Raw genomic sequence first — 20,586 nt, 5'->3', positions numbered from 1 at the left:
AACCAACAGGGCAGGAACACAGCCCCACCCATCAACAGACAGGCTGCTTAAAGTCTTCCTAAGCACAGCCCTGCCCACCAAGAGGGACAAGACCCAGCTCCATGCACCAGTGGGCAGGAACCAGTCCCTCCTATCAGGAAGCCAGCACAAGCCTCTTAGACAGCTTCATCCACCAGAGGGCAGACAGCAGAAGCAAGAAGAACTACCATCTTGCAGCCTGTGGAAAAGAAACTGCAATCACAGAAAGTTAGACAAAATGAGATGGCAGAGGAATATGTCCCAGATAAAGGAACAAGATAAAACCCCAGAAGAACAACCATGTGAAGTGGAGATAGGCAATCTACTGGAAAAAGAATTCAGAGTAATGATAGTGAAGATGATGATCCAAGATCTCAGAAAAAGAACTGGGGGGAGGGATAGATTGGGAGTTTGGGATTGACATGTACACACCACTATATTTAAAGTAGATAACCAACAAGGACCTACTGTATAGCACAGGAAACTCTGCTCAATATTCCACAATAACCTAAATGGGAAAAGAATTTGAAAAAGAATAGATACATGTATATGTATAATTGAATCACTTTGCTGTACACCTGAAACTATACTCCAATATAAAATAATTTTTTTAAAAAAAGGAGTGATTAAAGTATTCTTTTTAAACCAAGTACAGATTTCTTTACCATCAGGATAACTTTAAAATATCTAAATTATTAATAAGTATTTATAGAATGTCTCATGTAGGATTAGTCACTGGGTTAGGTGTCAAAGATAAGATAAAAGACAGATCTTTTTTAAAAGGAGCTTATCATCAGCAAGAGGAGGCATTCACCTAAACAAAAAATTACAAACAAATTGCAATGCAGTATCATAATTGTTATGATAGAAGTAAACACGGGGTTACAATTAAAGCACTAAGAAGGGAGTGAGGATGGAGACCAAGAAAGGGCTCACAGAGGTCTTTCAGGAAAAAGGATGACTGAGCTGTATCTTAAGGAGACTCTCTAAACAAACAAAATCACATGTACAAATATTAAAGGCACAAAAAATCTTTGTGAATAGTGCAAATCACTTCGAAGGGCTGAAGCAAGCAAAAAGTGACAATGGATGTAGCTGGAGAGTTATTCAGGGATCAGATGGTGAAAACTAAACACAATCACAAATGATTTGAACTTTCTTAAGGTATAAGGAGTCACTGAATAATTTTGAGGGAACAGGCAAAAAATATGTGCGTGTATTTTAGAAGGGCCATTTTGACAACAGGGAGGAGGATGAATTTGAAGATGACCAGTCTAGAAGCAGTAAGATCAGTTAGGAGGTCACTGTAGTAATTTAGTTTGGGGGAAACAAAACAAAACAAAACAAAACTGTTTAGAGCCTTAAGTAAGAAGAGAAGGTAGTTGCAGTAGACTGTAGAGTAGACAGTTTCAGTTAAGAAGCTTGAGCTGGTGGTATAGATTTGGGAATTAACAATGTTTTAAGTGATAGTTGAACTATGGGAGATATGATCTGCCAGGGAGGAAGGAGAGAGAAGAGAAGGAAACCAGGAGCAAATTCTGGGGGACTCCAGTGTTTAGAGGCAGGCAAATGTGGATAAACTCTTGAAGGAGATGGAAGAAGAATCATGAGAAAGATGGAGGAGAATCCAAGAAAGACAGGTGTCAGCTTCAAAAAGAGAGTGGAATTCAATATCGGGAATAAGAATGTCCCTTCAATTTGGCAATCAAGTCTCTGGTTAACTTTTACCATAGTTATTTCAATAGAGTGGTGGGTGGAAGCCAAACTTCAGAGGGTTAAGGAATTAACTGGAGATGAGACAGTAAAGATATAGCAAGCATAAACTACTTTTTTCCCCAAGAAGGTTGGCCATGAAGAAAAGGAGAGGAATAGGGCAGAAGACAAGTTTTTGTTACTTATAAGTCAGGAGAGACATAAATATATTTATACATTGACTTATTTTAAAATGTGATGGAGAAGGTGATGATTCAGGAAACAGAGGAATCCAGAGAGTAAGTTCCTTAAGTAGGTGAGAGTACAGGTAGAAGCCCAGACCTGGTCAGGATTAATACTTCAACAGAGACAGAGAGAAGGATGGGCATGGCTGGGAATACACATAGGTTTGGGGGCTAGAAATTAATGTTCCCATTTATGGCCTCCATTCTCTCTGTGAAATCATTACTGAAAGTGATGAGCAAAGCATCTTAAAAAGAGTGTTAAAAGTTTAACATCACTATGGTGGAGAACATTGCAAGTCACTAACTAATGAGATGCTGAAGACAGTGGGTATATTATGTGGCACTATTCCACACAGATAGAGGGTTGTCTCCAAGCTCTTCAGCAACCTAGGGGAAAGGGAGATAAAAGACAAATAGTAAATTCGACCAGCCTTAGGGTTTTAACAGGTGGCAAAGTTAATCCAAGAGGAATTAAAGTAACAGATCAGAAAGTTAAAGGTAAATGTACTGCTTGTCTTTTTATTGCCTCTCAGCTCCAAATTCAACCTGCTTGCCCCCTCTGTGAAAATAATCCTGGGCCCTCTAAGTATTTTTCCTTTGCTGGCTGGCACCAAGTGAAGTTTTGTCAGGAGAGGCGGGGCCTGGAGAGACACTGAGGGAGGAAAAGGCAGGCTGAAGCAGGCTACTGCAGTACAATGCAGCCATTGCCCCCACCTGGAACAGTTTGCAGCAGAGTGTCTCCAAGGAGATACCTCCCCATGGACACCCTTTCCCTCCCAGCACAGAGGGCAGATTTCACTGCAGCATGACACTATGGCAATTTTTCTGCCACCCAGTGAGCCACATCCAGGCCCACTTCAAGGAAGTCCCAGTCTTAGCCCTGGTCAGGGGCCCTCTTTCCTGGATGTTCCCCTAAAGGTGGTACCTTAGCATTTGCTCCTTACAGCTTCTACTCCTATATTCAGTTGTTCTCTTAACTTCTTACTAGCCAATCCCTCATTCCTCTAAGCCCATGTTATAGATAATACATTTTTAAATTTTATTTATTTATTTATTTATTTTTGGCTATGTTGGGTCTTCATTGCCGCGCGCAGGCTTTCTCTAGTTGTGGCGAGCGGGGGCTACTCTTCGTTGCGGTGCGCGGGCTTCTCATTGCGGTGGCTTCTCTCACTGTGGAGCACGGGCTCTAGGCGCACGGGCTTCAGTAGTTGTGGCTCACGGGCTCTAGAGCGCAGGCTCAGTAGTTGTGGCACACGAGCTTAGTTGCTCTGCGGCATGTGGGATCTTCCCGGACCAGGGATTGAACCCATGTCCCCTGCATTGGCAGGCGGATTCTCAACCACTGCGCCACTGGGGAAGCCCTTAACACATTTTTATAGTAACTGTTCCCTGTTCAAACTGCTGTGTGGTTTCTCTCTTCTGATTGGACCCAGACTGATACAATGGTCAGGAAATATAATAAAATCAGGAAGAGACAGGTAGCTAAGGAAAAAAAAAAAAACACAGAAGCCAAAGGTCTGAAGGTCTCTTTGAGTTTAAAGACTGGTTATAGGGAGAGTAAAGGAATGAGAGAGCTGGAAGGGTTGGACCCTGTGGCAGAATTTAGGTATAGAGAAGAACTGCTCTCTCCCTTCCTCCTCCCCAGCACCCTTCACACCTCACTCATAAAGTAGGAACTTCCACCAACATTTCTTCTCTCTTGAGAAAGTACTACGGGAGAAGCCCTTGTCATTTTCGTCACCTCGCAGGAAAGAAAAAAAAAAAAAAGACAAGACAAAAGGAGACCTGCGAGCCCCTGATCTGTGTTGGCTCACAGCTCTCGGCTTCGTGGAGCAGGCACACTCCATCACTGCTCACTGTAGAGGCCCGTAGGTGTGAGGTTAGCCAAAACATGCTGTGCTCCTTCTGGGTGCACATCTCACTCTCTCCGCCACTGTGGACTCTGAGGTTAACGGCTGGAAGAGGAAGTAACGGGAGGCTCCCACTTCAGCAGGAAATCCCAGCCATGTTTTCCAATCTAGATTTATCAGCAGCAAAGCACATAGTAAATTTCAATTCTCCTTTAAGCTTTCCTACTAATTTTCCAACTGACTTAAAAGTTAAAAGAGGGTAGAAGGGGGTAATCAGTGTTCTGAAAACCCTAGATTTAGAGCTTTAAATTTCTGAAGAATCTTTTGGTAGAACATTTGTCCACCATGACAGGGACTGGAAGAGGTCACAAGGACTGTGATGCTAGTGTGGAATGAATGGAGAACCACTGCAGTCAAAGATCTCTAAGAGCAGCAGCTACTGGGTGTTGGACATGACCTCTACTGAAGTCATCCAAGTTGAATGTGAATTTAGGATGGAGAGGAAAAATGTAAGCCAAGTTCTAAATATCTTGATGAATACAAGGCAGTGACCAGGATCTGATGGTGACAGTAAATAGAAGAGAGAAGGGTGGCAGAGCTGGTAACACCCGGGCCTTAATGGAAGACTTTTTATAGGAAGGTGAAGGAATAATGCTTGGAAGCCACAAATGGAGAAGTACACAAATGTCATGCCTGATTCAAGCCCTTAAATTCTTTGAGTTTGGGCCAATAAATATCCTTCAGTGAAGGGAGCTGAAGGGTAAACAATAATCTCAGGGAGAAAGCTAGGTTTTATTTAAGGCAACATATAAAATGTTTTGAGAAGACAGTACAAATATACAACCACCACTGGTCTAGAGAGCTTAATGGAAAAGGAGTTTCAAAGGGTGGAAAGCAAAGAATAAAAGCCAAAAAGTGTCCAGGAAGAAGCTGTCTCGTACCATGCCATCGGCACCAACTGTTAGTTTTCCAATAAGCTGGATACAATGGGAAATGATAAAAAAAAAAAAAAGATTCATACATACCATAAACACTTTATATAACTTAAAACATAAATGTACACACATGTGCCAATCTTTTGATGTGAGGCCAAGGCCTGTTCTCTGCATATGGATCTGCTGATTGGAGTTATGCGTCTTCTGTCTTACATAAACCACATCCTTCATCTGTGATTTCCAGTTTTGCTTTCTTTAAAGTGGAGGGGAAACATAAAGACACTCGGGAAATCATCTGAATGCAGAGCCCATCTAGATTTTTATCACCGGCCCCCCCCCATATACTTTTAGCCTTGTCCTACCTACACATAATCAATTGCAAAGCTTTTGTAGCTAACCTTTATTAAGTCATTCCAAAGCTGGATTTTTATGGAAACAAAATTCAAAGTCTTTCCTGCACTTGATCAATTTATTTACTCTTCACTTAAACTACATAATTAAAATAAGAAGGAAAACTGGCTAAACAGGTTTGAGGACAAACAGCACAACTGGTCGTTGGAAAGAAGACCACTTAACTGGTGGAAGCAGGAATGCATGGGCAACCTAAAGAGAAGCTTTTGGCTGAAGAAGACATCTATATGCTGAGGGCAGCAATCCATGTGATTAAATAGAGAATGCAGTTTCAGTTAGTTCAGCAAGTCAGTTAAGAGGAGGCCAATATACAGGTGACAAGACTAACTGTATTGGGAGGTATAGGCAAGGACAGGAGGGTATGTGAAGTATTATTAAATGGCTTCAAGTTTCCAAATGAAGAGCTGGCATAAAGACATTTTTTTCTTCCCCATGTGCAACTTTTCCCTTTCCTCAGTCCCTTAATGCCTATGGCTTTTCCTATTTTAGAGAAGAGAAAATAGAACTTTAAGGAACAAGGTAGAAGAATAGTAAGAAGTCTAGAGAAGGGATCTGAAACTCCAGAGCCACTTCTGGGCCCCAAGCTAGTTCCACTTAACTCCTTTTCTTTTAGCATTGACAATCCTGAATTCCTAAATTTAGCTTCCTTTCCTCTTTCACTACTTATACCTTTCCCTCATCTGATTTTTTCTGTAAGGTAACTGGGAAACAACACTCATACTCATTCTCTCTTTCTTCTCACTGGTTTTTCAGGAATGTTACTCATAGTAACCATACAGAAAGGGAAGGGTAACAAAACTAACAAAATTGGAAGTATCTATACTTTCAAGAAATAATCAAAGTAACAATAGTAACTGCCATAGGGCTAGGCCTACCCTATCCTAACACCATCAGTAATTCCCTTCTTATATTTTCCAATACAGGGTACCCCTTTCATGTCCCTATGGAATGGATGGAATCCAGCACTATTCCTCCATGTTCCTCAGTGAAGAGCCCCCAGATTGGGAAGTCTCTTGCCCACTACTCTCCATCAATAAATATTACAAGGTAGGGAATATTGGGTGCTACTAAAAATGGCCATTTATAGATTAACCACCATTTACTGAGCACTTACTATGTTTAATCAATGTATTAAGTGCCTCATGGGTTTCAGGCATCATCTTGTTTAATCCTCACTGAGGTGATATCACCACCACCACCACCACCACCATCATCATCATCATCATCATCTCCATTTTACACAGAAATTAACAAAAATATAAAGATTAAGTATGATGCTCAAGGTCAGACAGCAAGTAAATAGCAGAGCCAGGATTTGAATCTAGATAACTAGACCTCAGAGGCTGGGCTCTTAACTACTATACCACAATGCCCCTTCCCAGAACATCCAGGTTCAAGTGGAATTCATTTAAAATTTAGAAGAATTACCTTTTTGTTACAAACAATATCACTGATTCCCTTCCCCTAACAATTACTCCCATCCATGCATCACAGGAAAAATTGGTTTAGGGCATTCACTAATTTGTTCTAAAGTGATGTTTACCTGATAAAGACAACAACCCTATTTGGAATGGGGTGATAGAAGTCAATATGCCCATCTATCATGAAAGCAATTCCCACTCAGTACTTTTCACAATCCTTCCCCTTGAGCAAACACACAACCTTCTATGACAAAGTGGAGGGTCAGGGAAAGAGAGGCATGTAGTAGGGTAGGAAAGATGGGTAAACCAAGTAGTTACTGCTTGCAAAGTTACATAATTCAAACTTACTTTTTTGGTACACTTCTTGACAGTGTTGATTAATTCTTGTATTACCAGATCTACACTCTTCAAGGAAGGCCCTTTCAGCTTTACAATTTGTTTTTTGACTATTGCTTCGAATGCCATGTCTGGAGTAAACAACCCTGTCCTGAACATAAGAAAGAGAGCAGCACATTAGATATTTTAAATTGAATGATATTCAATACTCTTTTTAAAAATGTTTTAATTGACATGCTACTTAAAGCATGCAAAAAGCCTAGTTTAAAAGTTACATAGTGATTTATTCTATCCACAGTATCATTTGTAATAATATCCTTAATACATTCTATAGATGATTAACATTACCTCAAAACAGTTCCCAAAACGTTTTCAAGGCTCATAATGTGACCCTCAATATTTAACTGTCATTTGTCTCAACTCACTGGTTCACAGCAATACAAAGGAATGCTACAACAGAAATGGTGTCCTAAATTTACATTTCTATTTCTAAAGTATTCCAAAAGCAATCCTCTCTTCTCCCTCATGGAGTAGAAAATGATCTTCACTTTCTGAACACTGAAATAGTAGCATTCCTGGACTACACAACATATTCTTTCCAAGAGAGCTGTATTATAGTGAGCTCAGTGGTTCCCAGTTTGAGGTCCTGGGGTGCTGAAGGAAAAGGAAGGCAGTTAAGTGGAACTAGCTTGGAGCCCAGAATGCCTAAATTGTGAATTTACAAAAATGACAAGTGATAACCGAAGTAGCAATTATCTTTTCATTTGGATGGAATTAATTCAAACTGATGTCATAACAATGCTTTTCTCATGCCGTACAGAAGCTCAGGAAAGCAGGTATGTGTGTGCATGTGTGCGTGTTTCATAAAAAAGTAAAAAATGATTACTCATATTTAAACAAAAGGTCAATGGAGAAAAGTTACAATAAGAGGGATCCTGAACCCTGACATATGCCATGCCCAAAGACATGCAGGCTCCAGATGTTGGTGGTTGATCTTCCGCATCCTAGACCCTCCTCCCTCCTCCTTATTTGGTTACCTTCTCTTCCTGAAACACTCAATTTTATGGTACCTCTTTTGGGAGATTTCTTTAACACATCCATTTTAGCAGCCTTATTCTATGTCCCTTCTTATTTACTTAGCACCCTGTGCCCACCTCCATTTCTAATTGTACTGTAGTAATCATACTATATTGTAATTGTAATTTCTCCACTTTGGATACAGAATAAAATCCACATTGTTTAGTCTGACATTAAAAATTTTCCCCCGTCTGTCCCTAATCTTCCTTTGAGCTTATTTTCCTCCTTCCTTTCACGCACGCTATGTTTCAGCCAAACCAGACCACTTGCTTTTCCACAAACATATTCATACTAATATTTTATGTCTTTTCCTTCATCTATGATGTTCATTTCACCTTTCCCACAATTTCAGCCTGTCCAAATCCCACCTGTGCTTCAACGACCGGACCAAAAATAACCACTTCCTACAGCTTGCCTCCTCCAGTCCTGCCGCTGACCATGTCTTCCTTCTCTGAATCCCAGCGTCCTACTTTGCACTACAGTAGTCTGAGCACATATATTAGTCCTGTTACTACACTGGTAGGGAGAGTCGTTATTGTCTTTATCTTTGTTTTCCCCACAAGGAGGGATCCCTTGCTCATCATTGGCACTCAGTGTGAGCAGAACGAAGAAGGACCATCAGGTGGGTCCCCAGTGGGCAAAGATGGTTTCTATTATTCAAATAACTAACAGAATCAGTTGGGAACAAAACTCTTCAAATTAAGTGTATTTAAGGGCATAAATAATCACACCATTAATATGTCTTATACTCAGGACACTGTGCACTTCTTATCATCTTATAGGCAAATGAACTCCAGAATAATAGTAACAACCAATCTCTTCTGTTGGTATGCATGTAAATCAGAAATCTACAATCCTGAATTAGTGAGCTTTTGCAGTTACATTCAACCAAAATGTAACTGGTAAGGAGTTTTAAAAGCCAAGTAAAACTACTGTATTTGATTAAGTAAAATACTTTATGACCCACCCCCCCAAAACGTAATTTGCATTTATCAAATCGGTATGTTCACATACTAGCTCTGCCCAGCTAAAGAGCAAGACATAGTTTCTGTACCAAATGTATTCTGGATTTGAGGGACAGGGAGTAGAATTAATAGGGAACTAGAAATCCTGTTGAAGGTTAAGAAAAAAACATTGGATATGGTTATACATGTTGTCTCCTTTTCACTTTGTGAATGCATATTTGCCCATACTATTTGAGACTTGTAGAGGAGATTTTCTAAATTGTGTAAGGATAGATCATTCAAATGTCATAACTCCTTTGGAAAATCACCCATCACATGCACTCTCAGGGTCAAGTTTTGCTCTCTCAGCTTCTGTTCCCAAAATAGTCTAAAGTTGGCCCTGTGGCAAAAGCTGAGATACAACTGGCCAATGGACTGAGGACCCCTCCTTCATGTAAGATGATCATGAAGTAGGCAACCTGTCTTCTTACCTTGAATTCAGGACACCTCAATTTAACATATGCTCCATTACATTGTATTTAGCCCTCTATACATGAACTCAAGAAATGTGTGTTTTAAATCCATTAATTTTTTTATCAATTGTTTTTATCAATTCATTTGTTTTTTATCATTTATTTCTGTAATGAAAGTAAAGGAAAATAATCCCACTTCATACAAGGGTGAATTCAGGTACAAGTTCTCCTCCCAGCCTCATGTCCCTCCGCTCTTCCTCTACATTCCTAACTCCAGTCCAAATGTATGGCTTCCTGCTCCATGAATACGTGCTGCCCTTTACCACCTCCATGCCTTTGCTCACATTACTTCCCTCCACTTTAAGCCCCCTCTTTTCTCCTCCAGCCTCAACAATCTCCCTCCTCTCACACCTCATTGCATTGCCACCTACCCCATACACACACAAACGGACACACACAAACGGACACACACACACACACACACACACAAGCACATGTATCCACACAGACACCTTTGCTTGTTGAAATCATTCTTGTTCTCAAAACAGGCAAGGTGTGACTCTAAAGTAACCACCTTCATTAATCTTTCCCAATCTTGCTCCATAAATCCAGCCAAAATTAATCTATTTGGTCTCTGTATAAGTAATGATCACTTATGAGCAAGTCTGGCCTCTGTCCCTGAAATACAGAGCCCTGAAGAACAAGGTCTTGTTCATCAGTAAATCCCTGATTGTTCAGAGCACAGTGCTGTGAGGGCAGAAAGGGTTTTTGTTTTTTTAATTGTAAACAGACAGTATGCCAATACTAGAAATTACCATTGAATCCAAACGAGGATTTCCTGTTTCTTACTCCCACCTCTACATTCTACTCTGCTCAGTTGATGAAAAGGCTACTTCACTAGCCATTCATAAACATTAACTTTTTTTAGTAGCTTGAACTGAAGACAAGGAAAACGTGAAGCACTTGCCTGATACCATGTATGTTTTTGATTGCATAGCTTATTTCTCTTCGCAGTTCTTTCTCATTGAACTCCATCTGCAGATGCAAAATGAGCCACAGTTATGACACTTAATTCCTTTGAATAATAATATCGTTGAATATTAAAAAATGAGAATAACTTGACTCCGTTATTAATAAAGACCCATGTCTTTCCTAACCTAAACCCAGATGGTCAAAACATCTGTTTATATAAAGTTCAAGGCAACACAGAACGTTAGGCATTTCTGGGAGTTTTAGTGCAGCGGATTTTAACTCTATTATAGATAAGGAGTGCTGTGCATAAAGGATGACTTATGGACATAAATCTGGCAATTCATTTGAATATATAATTCTTCATTCTTTTGCTGAATATAGTAAATGTATTCACATATGAATGCATAAGTAAGAGTGTCACCTGATGTACAACAGCAGTCCAGCTGTGCTGAGATTAACAATGGCTGTCTTTTCTCCCTGGCCATTTTAACCACCTGAGTTCAAAGCCTCTTTAAAAGAGGAAATTAATAATATTTTGCCAATCCAACACAGGATAGACTACTGTATAAAAATTTCCCATAAGTTCTAGGTACCTTACATTTATTTGGAAGTAGGATCAAAGTGTCATAGAGCTTAGACCTGGAAGGGACATCAAGAGAACATTTGATTCAGCCCCTAACTTTTGAGATTTGGCCTCTGCAGCCTCATTATCTGTCCATTTTCCCCCTCACACTTTATGCCATAGAGCAATGAACTGCTTTAGTTCCACAGCTCAGCCTTTACCATTCCTCCCTTTCTGTCTGGAACAACCTCTCCCTCGACTAATCCCACCTCTTCCTGCTTAACTAGCTGCTCATCCTTCTTAAGTCAGCTCAGAAGCCAGGCTCCTTTACACAGTGGGACTGGAATTCATGTCCGTGGGCCTTGTTTCCATAGCACCCTGCGCGGAAGTTTGTAACTTAACCTAGCACATTTTAATGAAACTGTCTATTTACCCATCTGCCTCCCACATCAAGAAATAAGCACTCGCCTTTGTATGTAAGGCAAGTAACATAGTCCCTAAAGCTACCTAGCTGCCTATTGGGCATTTCAAACTGAACATATCCAAAACAAAACTCTTGATTCATACTTCCATACTGAACTTTTTCTCAGTTCCCCTCATCTGATGGGCACTAACATTTGCTCAATTGTGCCAGCCAAAATCTTGGGAGTCATCTTGAATCCTCTCTTTTTTGCATCTCCCATATCATTCCAACCCCCATTGACTCTACCTCCAAAATCACAAATCCATCCACTTCTCTCAAGCCTCTCTTCTGAGGAATTTTTACTATAAAGCTAAAGAAGTTTAAGTTTCAGGACTTCTCCCTTGCATAAGCTCCTTCCAAGATGCATGTCTGTGTTTATAATTTTGTATTCTTCTCCTTCAAGGGGGTCCCCAAAATTGTACAGGCTTCAGGCCCCACAGAAAGTGGATCCACCCCTGCTCTGGCCCTACTGTTTAACTCACCTTGTCTCCCTCAGTCCACTCTTGCCCCTTTACAATCCAACCCACACAGTGTTCTTTTAAAATCACCAACCAAATCCAGTCACCAACCAAATCCTTAAAACTCTCCCCTAACTTTCCATTGTTAAATGTAAACACTTCACAGCAACATAGAAAGCCCTGCGTAAACTGGGCACTTCCTTCCTCTGAATTCATTTTCTTCCCCCCAACCCATTCATCAGCTCTACCCCAGCCTCAGCTGTTCCTCGCCTGCTGTACAGGTGCTTGTTCTAGGGCTTTGTCCTTGGCTTCCTGCCTTGCACAACCTTCTTCCTTCATATGCTTACAGGTGACCTCTTCATGCCATTCAGGTCATGCTTTAAAGGCCCCGTAGTCAGAGAGACCTTGCCTGAATATTCCATCAAAACTGGCTTAGCCAATGGGGAACTACAGATAATTGTTTCCAGGTAGTGCCTGAGTTATTTACCAAGTTTTATCATTTGTATTTTTCACAAAATGTTAATTCCAATGTGCTTACACTTATATTCTACTTTTTCAATTACCCTTCTTATGTGAAGAGTTTCTGATTCTTAGTCTTTAATTTTTTTCATCTTATATAATCCAATAAATTGATATTCCATAAAAAATTTTAAATAAATGTTAGATCTTATGCTTGACCAAAAAAAAGTGGCTTATGCAACTCCCCTCTCTCTCATATTATATTACATAATAATACTTGATATTTTTTCCTTTTTTATTTGTTAATTTTCTGTTTTTTCCCACCAGACAGTATCTCTGTCTTGATCCCTGGCATGTAGATCACTGGTACACAGTAGGTACTCAAGAAATATTTTTTTTTTTTTTTTTTTTTGCTGTACGCGGGCCTCTCACTGCTGTGGCCTCTCCCGTTGCGGAGCACAGGCTCCGGACACACAGGCTCCGCGGCCATGGCTCGCGGGCCCAGCCGCTCCGCGGCATGTGGGATCTTCCGGGATAGGGGCACGAACCCGTGTCCCCTGCATCGGCAGGCGGACTCTCAACCACTGCGCCACCAGGGAAGCCCAAGAAATATTTTTAAATTAATTAGACAACAAATAAACCAACTAGTCGTTCAATTATCGAAATGTCATTAGATCCCATTAAATAAAATCAGAACCATCAGTAAGAAAATAACTTTTCTCCTAAATCTCATTACCTGAGTATGGAGGCTTTTGTTTAAAGAAACCCACTTACCACTCACATAACATTTTATGAAAAGTTATGTAGAAAAGAATATAGAAATGAAATGAAACAAAAGGAAAAATAACATTTGGTACAAACCTTTACTATCTCAAAAGGAAAACGTTCATGGAAAATACGATTGATTTTAGCACCCCCTGAGAGCTCCAGGGTATCTACTTGATCCCCTGACCCTTCAATTCTCTTCTCAAAGTCCACAGCGAATTGCTGAACCATCCTATAATTGTGAAAGAGAAATAAATTCAAGTTAAAGTTACAAGGTTTCACATTTTTCATTTTAATTTGCTATGGTTAGCAATTCTTTTCCTGGTGTTTTTAGCGGCACCTACTGGCAGAATTAACACTGCACTCTATTCATTACTCAAAATGTAACTATATGAAATGCACGTTATTAAGATTTATTTCAGACATTTAATTTAAAATATATATTTTTTAAGTAAGGAACCAAGATGGCAGAGTAGAAGGATGTGCTCTCACTCCCTCTTGCGAGAACACCAGAATCACAACTAGCTGCTGGACAATCATCGACAGGAAGACACTGGAACTCAGCAGAAAACATACCCCACATCCAAAGACAAGGAGGAGCCACAATGAGATGGTAGGAGGGGCGCAAACACAATAAAATCAAATCCCATAATGGCTGGGTGGGTGACTCACAAACTGGAGAACACTTATATCACAGAAGTCCACCCACTGCAGTGAAGGTTCTGAGTCCCACGTCAGGCTTCCCAACCTGGAGGGCCAGCAACAGGAGGAGGAATTCCTAGAGAATCAGACTTTGAAGCCTAGTGGGAATTGATTGCAGGACTTCAACAGGACTGGGGGAAACAGAGACTCCACCCTTGGAAGGCACACACAAAGTAGTGTGCGCATCGGGACCCAGGGGAAGGAGCAGTGACCCCAGGGGAGACTGAACCAGACCTACCTGCTAGTGTTGGAGGGTCTCCTGCAGAGGTGGGGGGTGGCTGTGGCTCACCGTGGGGACAAGGACACTGGCAGCAGAAGTTCTGGGAAGTACTCCTTGGCGTGAGCCCTCCCAGAGTCTGTCATTAGCCCCACCAAAGAGCCCAGGTAGGCTCCAGTGTTGGGTTGCCTCAGGCCAAACAACCAACAGGGAGGAAACCCAGCCCCACCTATCAACAGTCAAGTGGATTAAAGATTTACTGAGCTCTGCCCACCAGAGCAACAGTCAGCTCTACCTACCACCAGTCCCTCCCATCAAGCCTCTTAGATAGCAGCATCCACCAGAGGGCAGAGAGCAGAAGCAACAAGAACCACAATCCTGCAGCCTGTGGACCAAAAACCACATTCACAGAAAGATAGACAAGATGAAAATGCAGAGGCTATGTACCAGAGGAAGGAACAATATAAAACCACAGAAAAACGACTAACTGAAGTGGAGACAGGCAACCTTCCAGAAAAAGAATTCAGAATAATGATAGTGAAGATGATCCAGGACCTCTGAAAAAGAATGGAGGCAAAGATGGAGAAGATGCAAGAAATGTTTAACAAAGACCTAGAAGAATTAAAGAACAAACAAACAGAGATGAACAATACAGTAACTGAAATGAAAACTACACTAGAAGGAATCAGTAGCAGACTAACTGAGGCAGAAGAACGGATAAGTGACCTGGAAGACAGAATGGTGGAACTCACTGCTGCAGAACAGAATAAAGAAAAAAAAAATGAAAAGAAATGAAGACAGCCTAAGAGACCTCTGGGACAACATTAAACGCAACAACATCCGCATTATATGGGTCCAGAAGGAGAAGACAGAGAGAAAGGACCCGAGAAAATATTTGAAGAGATTATAGTTGAAAACTTCCCTAAACATGGGAAAGGAAACAGCCACCCAAGTCCAGGAAGTGCAGCGAGTCCCATACAGGATAAACCAAAGGAGAAACATAGTAATCAAATTGACAAAAATTAAAGACAAAGAAAAATTATTGAAAGCAGCAAGGGAAAAACAACAAAAAACATACAAAGGAACTCCCATAAGGTTAACAGCTGGTTTCTCACCAGAAACTCTACAAGCCAGAAGGGAGTGGCATGATGTACTTAAAGTGATGAAAGGGAAGAACCTACAACCAAGATTACTCTACCCTGCAAGGATCTCATTCAAATTCAATGCAGAAATCAAACACTTTACAGACAAGCAAAGGCTAAGAGAATTCAGCACCACCAAACCACCTTTACAACAAATGCTAAAGGAACTTCCCTAAGTGGGAAATACAAGAGAAGAAAAGGATCTACAAAAACAAACCCAAAACATTTAAGAAAATGGTCATAGGAACATACATATGGATAATTACCTTAAACGTGAATGGATTAAATGCTCCACCCAAAAGACACAGGCTTGCTGAATGGATAAAAAACAAGATCCATATTTATGCTGTCTACAAGAGACCGACTTCAGACCTAGGGACACATACAGACTGAAAGTGAGGGGATGGAAAAAGATATTCCATGCAAATGGAAATCAAAAGAAAGCTGGAGTAGCTATACTCATATCAGATAACATAGACTTTAAAATAAAGAATGTTACAAGAGACAAGGAAGGACACTACATAATGATCAAGGGATCAATCCAAGAAGAAGATATAACAATTATAAACATATATGCCCCCAACATAGGAGCACCTCAATACATAAGGCAACTGCTAACAGCTACAAAAGAGAAAATCGACAGTAACACAATAATAGTGGGGGATTTTAACACCTCATTTACAACAATGGACAGATCATCCAGACAGAAAATTAATACGGAAACACTAGCTTTAAATGACACTGTAGACCAGATAGATTCAATTGATATTTATAGAACATTCCATCCAAAAACAGCAGATTACACTTTCTTCTCAAGTGCGCATGGAACATTCTCCAGGATAGATCACATCTTGGGTCACAAATCAGTCCTCAGTAAATTTAAGAAAACTGAAATCATATCAAGCATCTTTTCTGACCACGACGCTATGAGATTAGAAATGAATTACAAGGAAAAAAATGTAAGAAACACAAGCACATGGAGGCTTAACAATACGTTACTAAATAATCAAGAGATCACTGAAGAAATCAAAGAGGAAATCAAAAAATAGCTAGAGACAAATGACAATGAAAACACGATGATCCAAAACCTATGCAATGCAGCAAAAGCAGTTCTAAGAGGGAAGTTTATAGCTATACAAGCCTACCTCAAGAAACAAGAAAAATCTCAAATAAACAATCTGAACTTACACCTAAAGGAACTAGAAAAAGAAGAACAAACAAAATACAAAGTTAGCAGAAGGAAAGAAATCATAAAGATGAGAGCAGAAATAAATGAAAGAAAAACAAAGAAAACAATAGCAAAGATCAATAAAACTAAAAGCTGGTTCTTTGAGAAGATAAACAAAATTGAGAAACCATTAGCAAGGCTCATCAAGAAAAAGAGGGAGAGGACTGAAATCAATAAAATTAGAAATGAAAAAGGAGAAGTTACAACAGACACAACAGAAATACAAAGCATCCTAAGAGACTACTACAAGCAACTCTATGCCAATAAAATGGACAACCTGGAAGAAATGGACAAATTCTTAGAAAGGTATAACCTTCCAAGACTGAACCAGGAAGAAATAGAAAATATGAACAGACCAATCACAAGTCATGAAATTGAAACTGTGATTAAAAAGCTTCCAACAAACAAAAGTCCAGGAAGATGGCTTCACAGGTGAAATCTATCAAACATTTAGAGAAGAGCTAACACCCATCCTTCTCAAACTGTTCCAAAAAATTGTGGAGGAAGGAACACTCCCAAACTCATTCTATGAGGCCACCATCACCTTGATACCAAAACTAGACAAAGGTACTACAACAAAAGAAAATTAGAGACCAATATCACTGATGAATATAGATGCAAAAATCCTCAACAGAATACTAGCAAACAGAATACAACAGCACATTAAAAGGACCATACACCATGATCAAGTGGGATTTATCCCATGGATGCAAGGATTCTTCAATATACGCAAATCAATCAATGTGATACACCATATTGACAAATTGAAGAATAAAAACCATATGATCACCTCAATAGATGTAGAAAAAGCTTTTGACAAAATTCAACACCCATTTATGATAAAAACTCTCCAGAAACTGGGCATAGAGGGAAACTACCTCAACATAATAAAGGCCATGTATGACAAACCCACAGCTAACATCATTCTCAATGGTGAAAAATGAAAGCATTTCCTCTAAGATCCGGAATGAGACAAGGATGTCCACTCTTACCACTATTATTCAACATAATATTGGAAGTCCTAGCCATGGAAATCAGAGAAGAAAAAGAAATAAAAGGAATACAAATTGGAAAAGAAGAAGTAAAACTCTCACTGTTTGCAGATGACGTGATACTATACATACAGAATCCTTAAAATGCCACCATAAAATTACTAGAGCTAATCAATGAATTTGGTAAAGTTTCAGGATACAAAATTAATGCACAGAAATCTCTTGCATTCCTATACACTAATGATGAAAAATCTGAAAGAGAAATTATGGAAACACTCCCATTTACTACTGCAACAAAAAGAATAAAATACCTAGGAATAAACCTACCTAGGAAGACAAAAGACCTGTATGCAGAAAATTATAAGACACTGATGAAAGAAATTAAAGATGATACCAACAGATGGAGAGATATACCATGTTCTTGGATTGGAAGAATCAATATTGTGAAAATGGCTATACTACCCAAAGCAATCTACAGATTCAATGCAATCCCTATCAAATTACCAATGGCATTTTTTACAGAACTAGAACAAATCATCGCAAAATTTGTATGGAGACACAAAAGACCGCAAATAGCCAAAGCAGTCTTGAGGGGAACAAACGGACCTGGAGAAATTAGGCTCCCTGACTTAAGACTATACTACAAAGCTACAGTAATCAAGACAATATGGTACTGGCACAGAAACAGAAACATAGATCAATGGAACAGGATAGAAAGCCCAGAGATAAACCCATGCAACTATGGTCAACTAATCTATGACAAAGGAGGCAAGGATATACAATGGAGAAAAGACAATCTCTTCAGTAAGTCGTGCTCGGAAAACTATACAGCTACATGTAAAAGAATGAAATTAGAACACTCCCTAACACCATCCACAAAAATAAACTCAAAATGGATTCGAGACCTAAATGTAAGACCAGACACTATAAAACTCTAGAGGAAAACATAGGAAGAACACTCTTTGACATAAATCACAACAAGATCTTTTTTGATCCACCTCCTAGAGTAATGGAAATAAAAACAAAAATAAACAAATGGGACCTAATGAAACTTAAAAGCTTTTGCACAGCAAAGGAAAACATAAACAAGACGAAAAGACAACCCTCAGAATGGGAGAAAATATTTGCAAACGAATCAACGGACAAAGGATTAATCTCCAAAATATATAAACAGCTCATGCAGCTCAATATTAAAGAAACAAACATCCCAATCCAAAAATGTGCAGAAGACCTAAATAGACATTTCTCCAAAGAAGATATAGAGATGGCCAAGAAGCACATGAAAAGCTGCTCAACATCACTAATTATTAGAGAAATGCAAATCAAAACTACAATCAGGTATCACCTCACACCAGTTAGAATGGGCATCATCAGAAAATGTACAAACAACAAATGCTGTAGAGGGTGTGGAGAAAAGGGAACCCTCTTGCACTGTTGGTGGGAATGTAAATTGATACAGCCACTACGGAGTTTCATAGGATACGGATACGGAGTTTCCTTAAAAAAGTAAAAATAGAATTACCATATGATCCAGCAATCCCACTACTGGGCACATACCCAGAGAGAACCATAATTCAAAAAGACACATGCACCCCAATGTTCATTACAGCACTATTTACAATAGCCAGGTCATGGAAGCAACCTAAATGCCCATTGACAGACGAATGGATAAAGAGGTTGTGGTACATATATACAGTGGAGTATTACTCAGCCATAAAAGGAAAGAAATTGAGTCATTTGTTGAGACGTGGATGGATCTAGAGACTGTCATACAGAGTGAAGTAAGTCAGAAAGAGAAAAACTAATATCGTTTATTAACGCATGTATGTGGAACCTAGAAAAATGGTACAGATGAACTGGTTTGTAGGGCAGAAGTTGAGACACAGATGTAGAGAACAAATGTATGGACGCCAAGGGGGGAAAACCGCGGTGGGGTGGGGATGGTGGTGTGATGAATTGGGTGATTGGGATTGACATGTACACACTGATGTGTATAAAATTGATGACTAATAAGAACCTGCAGTATAAACAAACAAACAAACAAACAAAACAACTAATACTAAACTTTCTTTGGGTTACTTGTATGGAAATATGTTAATATAAATGTTTCAGACATTACCTGAAATTTCTAAAAAAAAACCACCACCACCACCACCAACAACAACAACAACAAAAACAAAAACCCCTCTAGGATCCACCCACCTCTGTTAATTTTTTCATTAAGGTCTCTTGATCCCAGGTTCGAACTACACTCTTTCTTAAAAAAATGATTCTATTGAAGTATAGTTGATTTACAATGTTGTGTTAATTTCTGCTGTACAGCAAAGTGATTCAGTTATACATATACACATTCTTTTTCAAATTATTTTCTATTATGGTTTATCACAAGATATTTAATATAGTTTCCTGTGCCAACTGCACTCTTTAGAGTTCATCAAACAGTACCACAGTTGTCTAGCGTCTGTCTCTGGTCTCCTCCTCTTAATTTCCCTGTCTGAGCATAGGTTCGGAAGAGACCTTCCTCTTTCTTCCCCATCTTTGTGCCTTCCCCATCCTAAGTCCCCACATGCTCAGATGCAGGTACTTGGCCCATGATGTTGCCCTTTCCCTTTCTCTCCACCAAAAACTCCTGGGGTTCCTTGGCTCTGATTCTACACTGCAGTGACTCACTCTCCTTTTCTTTTTAAAGTCCAGTTTCCTTACCATGGCTTTGAGTTCCCTTCTGCCTTTAAGTCCTGAACTGCCTCCCCAGCTTCATCTCCTACCCCTCCAGTCTACACTCCATCTGCTCCACCCTTCCATCCACCTGACTGTTCCCAGGCATTCTCCACTCATGCATTTTTCCTTGTCTTTGCCCTGGCTGTCCTCTGCCTTCAGTGTCCTTTTTACCATCCTTTACCCATGGAAATTCTACTTCTTCTTAAAGCTTTGCTGAGTTCTAATAGCCCTTCCTCTGTAAAGCTTTCCCTGCTTCCCCAGTTAGAACAAATCAGAACTGACTGCAGTTCCCCATTCTGCTTTTATTTTCCAGTGCTACCTGCTCAGGATATCGTTCTTCATGAAAAAGTTATCATATTATGTAGGTAAGGACTGGATCCTCAGCAAGGTATCACATTGGAAAACAATTTGCTAAATTGTTTGATCTAAGGTGTTAATTAGCTGATAAAGTTTAACTTACAAATATAGGAGGCAGGTAATTACAGTAGACAGACTATATCATTGAG

General features: G+C 39.7%; 1 protein-coding gene across 10 annotated transcripts in view; it reads right to left on the bottom strand.

The window, feature by feature from the left end:
* The window catches only part of DNM3 (dynamin 3), a 596,153-nt gene that overhangs the window by 357,558 nt on the left and 218,009 nt on the right, over nucleotides 1-20,586 (bottom strand). For all 10 annotated transcript variants that reach the window (XR_014014161.1, XR_014014162.1, XR_014014163.1 and 7 more), the window contains exons 8-10: nucleotides 13,178-13,313; nucleotides 10,370-10,437; nucleotides 6,921-7,059 (exon numbers count right to left, since the gene is read on the bottom strand). Coding sequence is in view for 7 of the 10 variants with exons in the window: in XM_081221443.1 (XP_081077569.1) it covers nucleotides 6,921-7,059; nucleotides 10,370-10,437; nucleotides 13,178-13,313 (343 nt within the window). In the remaining 3 variants the exon portion in view is untranslated. The remainder of the gene's footprint in view (nucleotides 1-6,920; nucleotides 7,060-10,369; nucleotides 10,438-13,177; nucleotides 13,314-20,586) is intronic.

The sequence above is a fragment of the Mesoplodon bidens genome (genome assembly GCF_964165515.1).
Source record: "Mesoplodon bidens genome assembly, chromosome: 2".
Taxonomy (NCBI): Eukaryota; Metazoa; Chordata; class Mammalia; order Artiodactyla; family Ziphiidae; genus Mesoplodon; species Mesoplodon bidens.
Note: the sequence above shows the minus strand (reverse complement) of the source record. Positions and strands in the feature narration are given on the sequence as shown.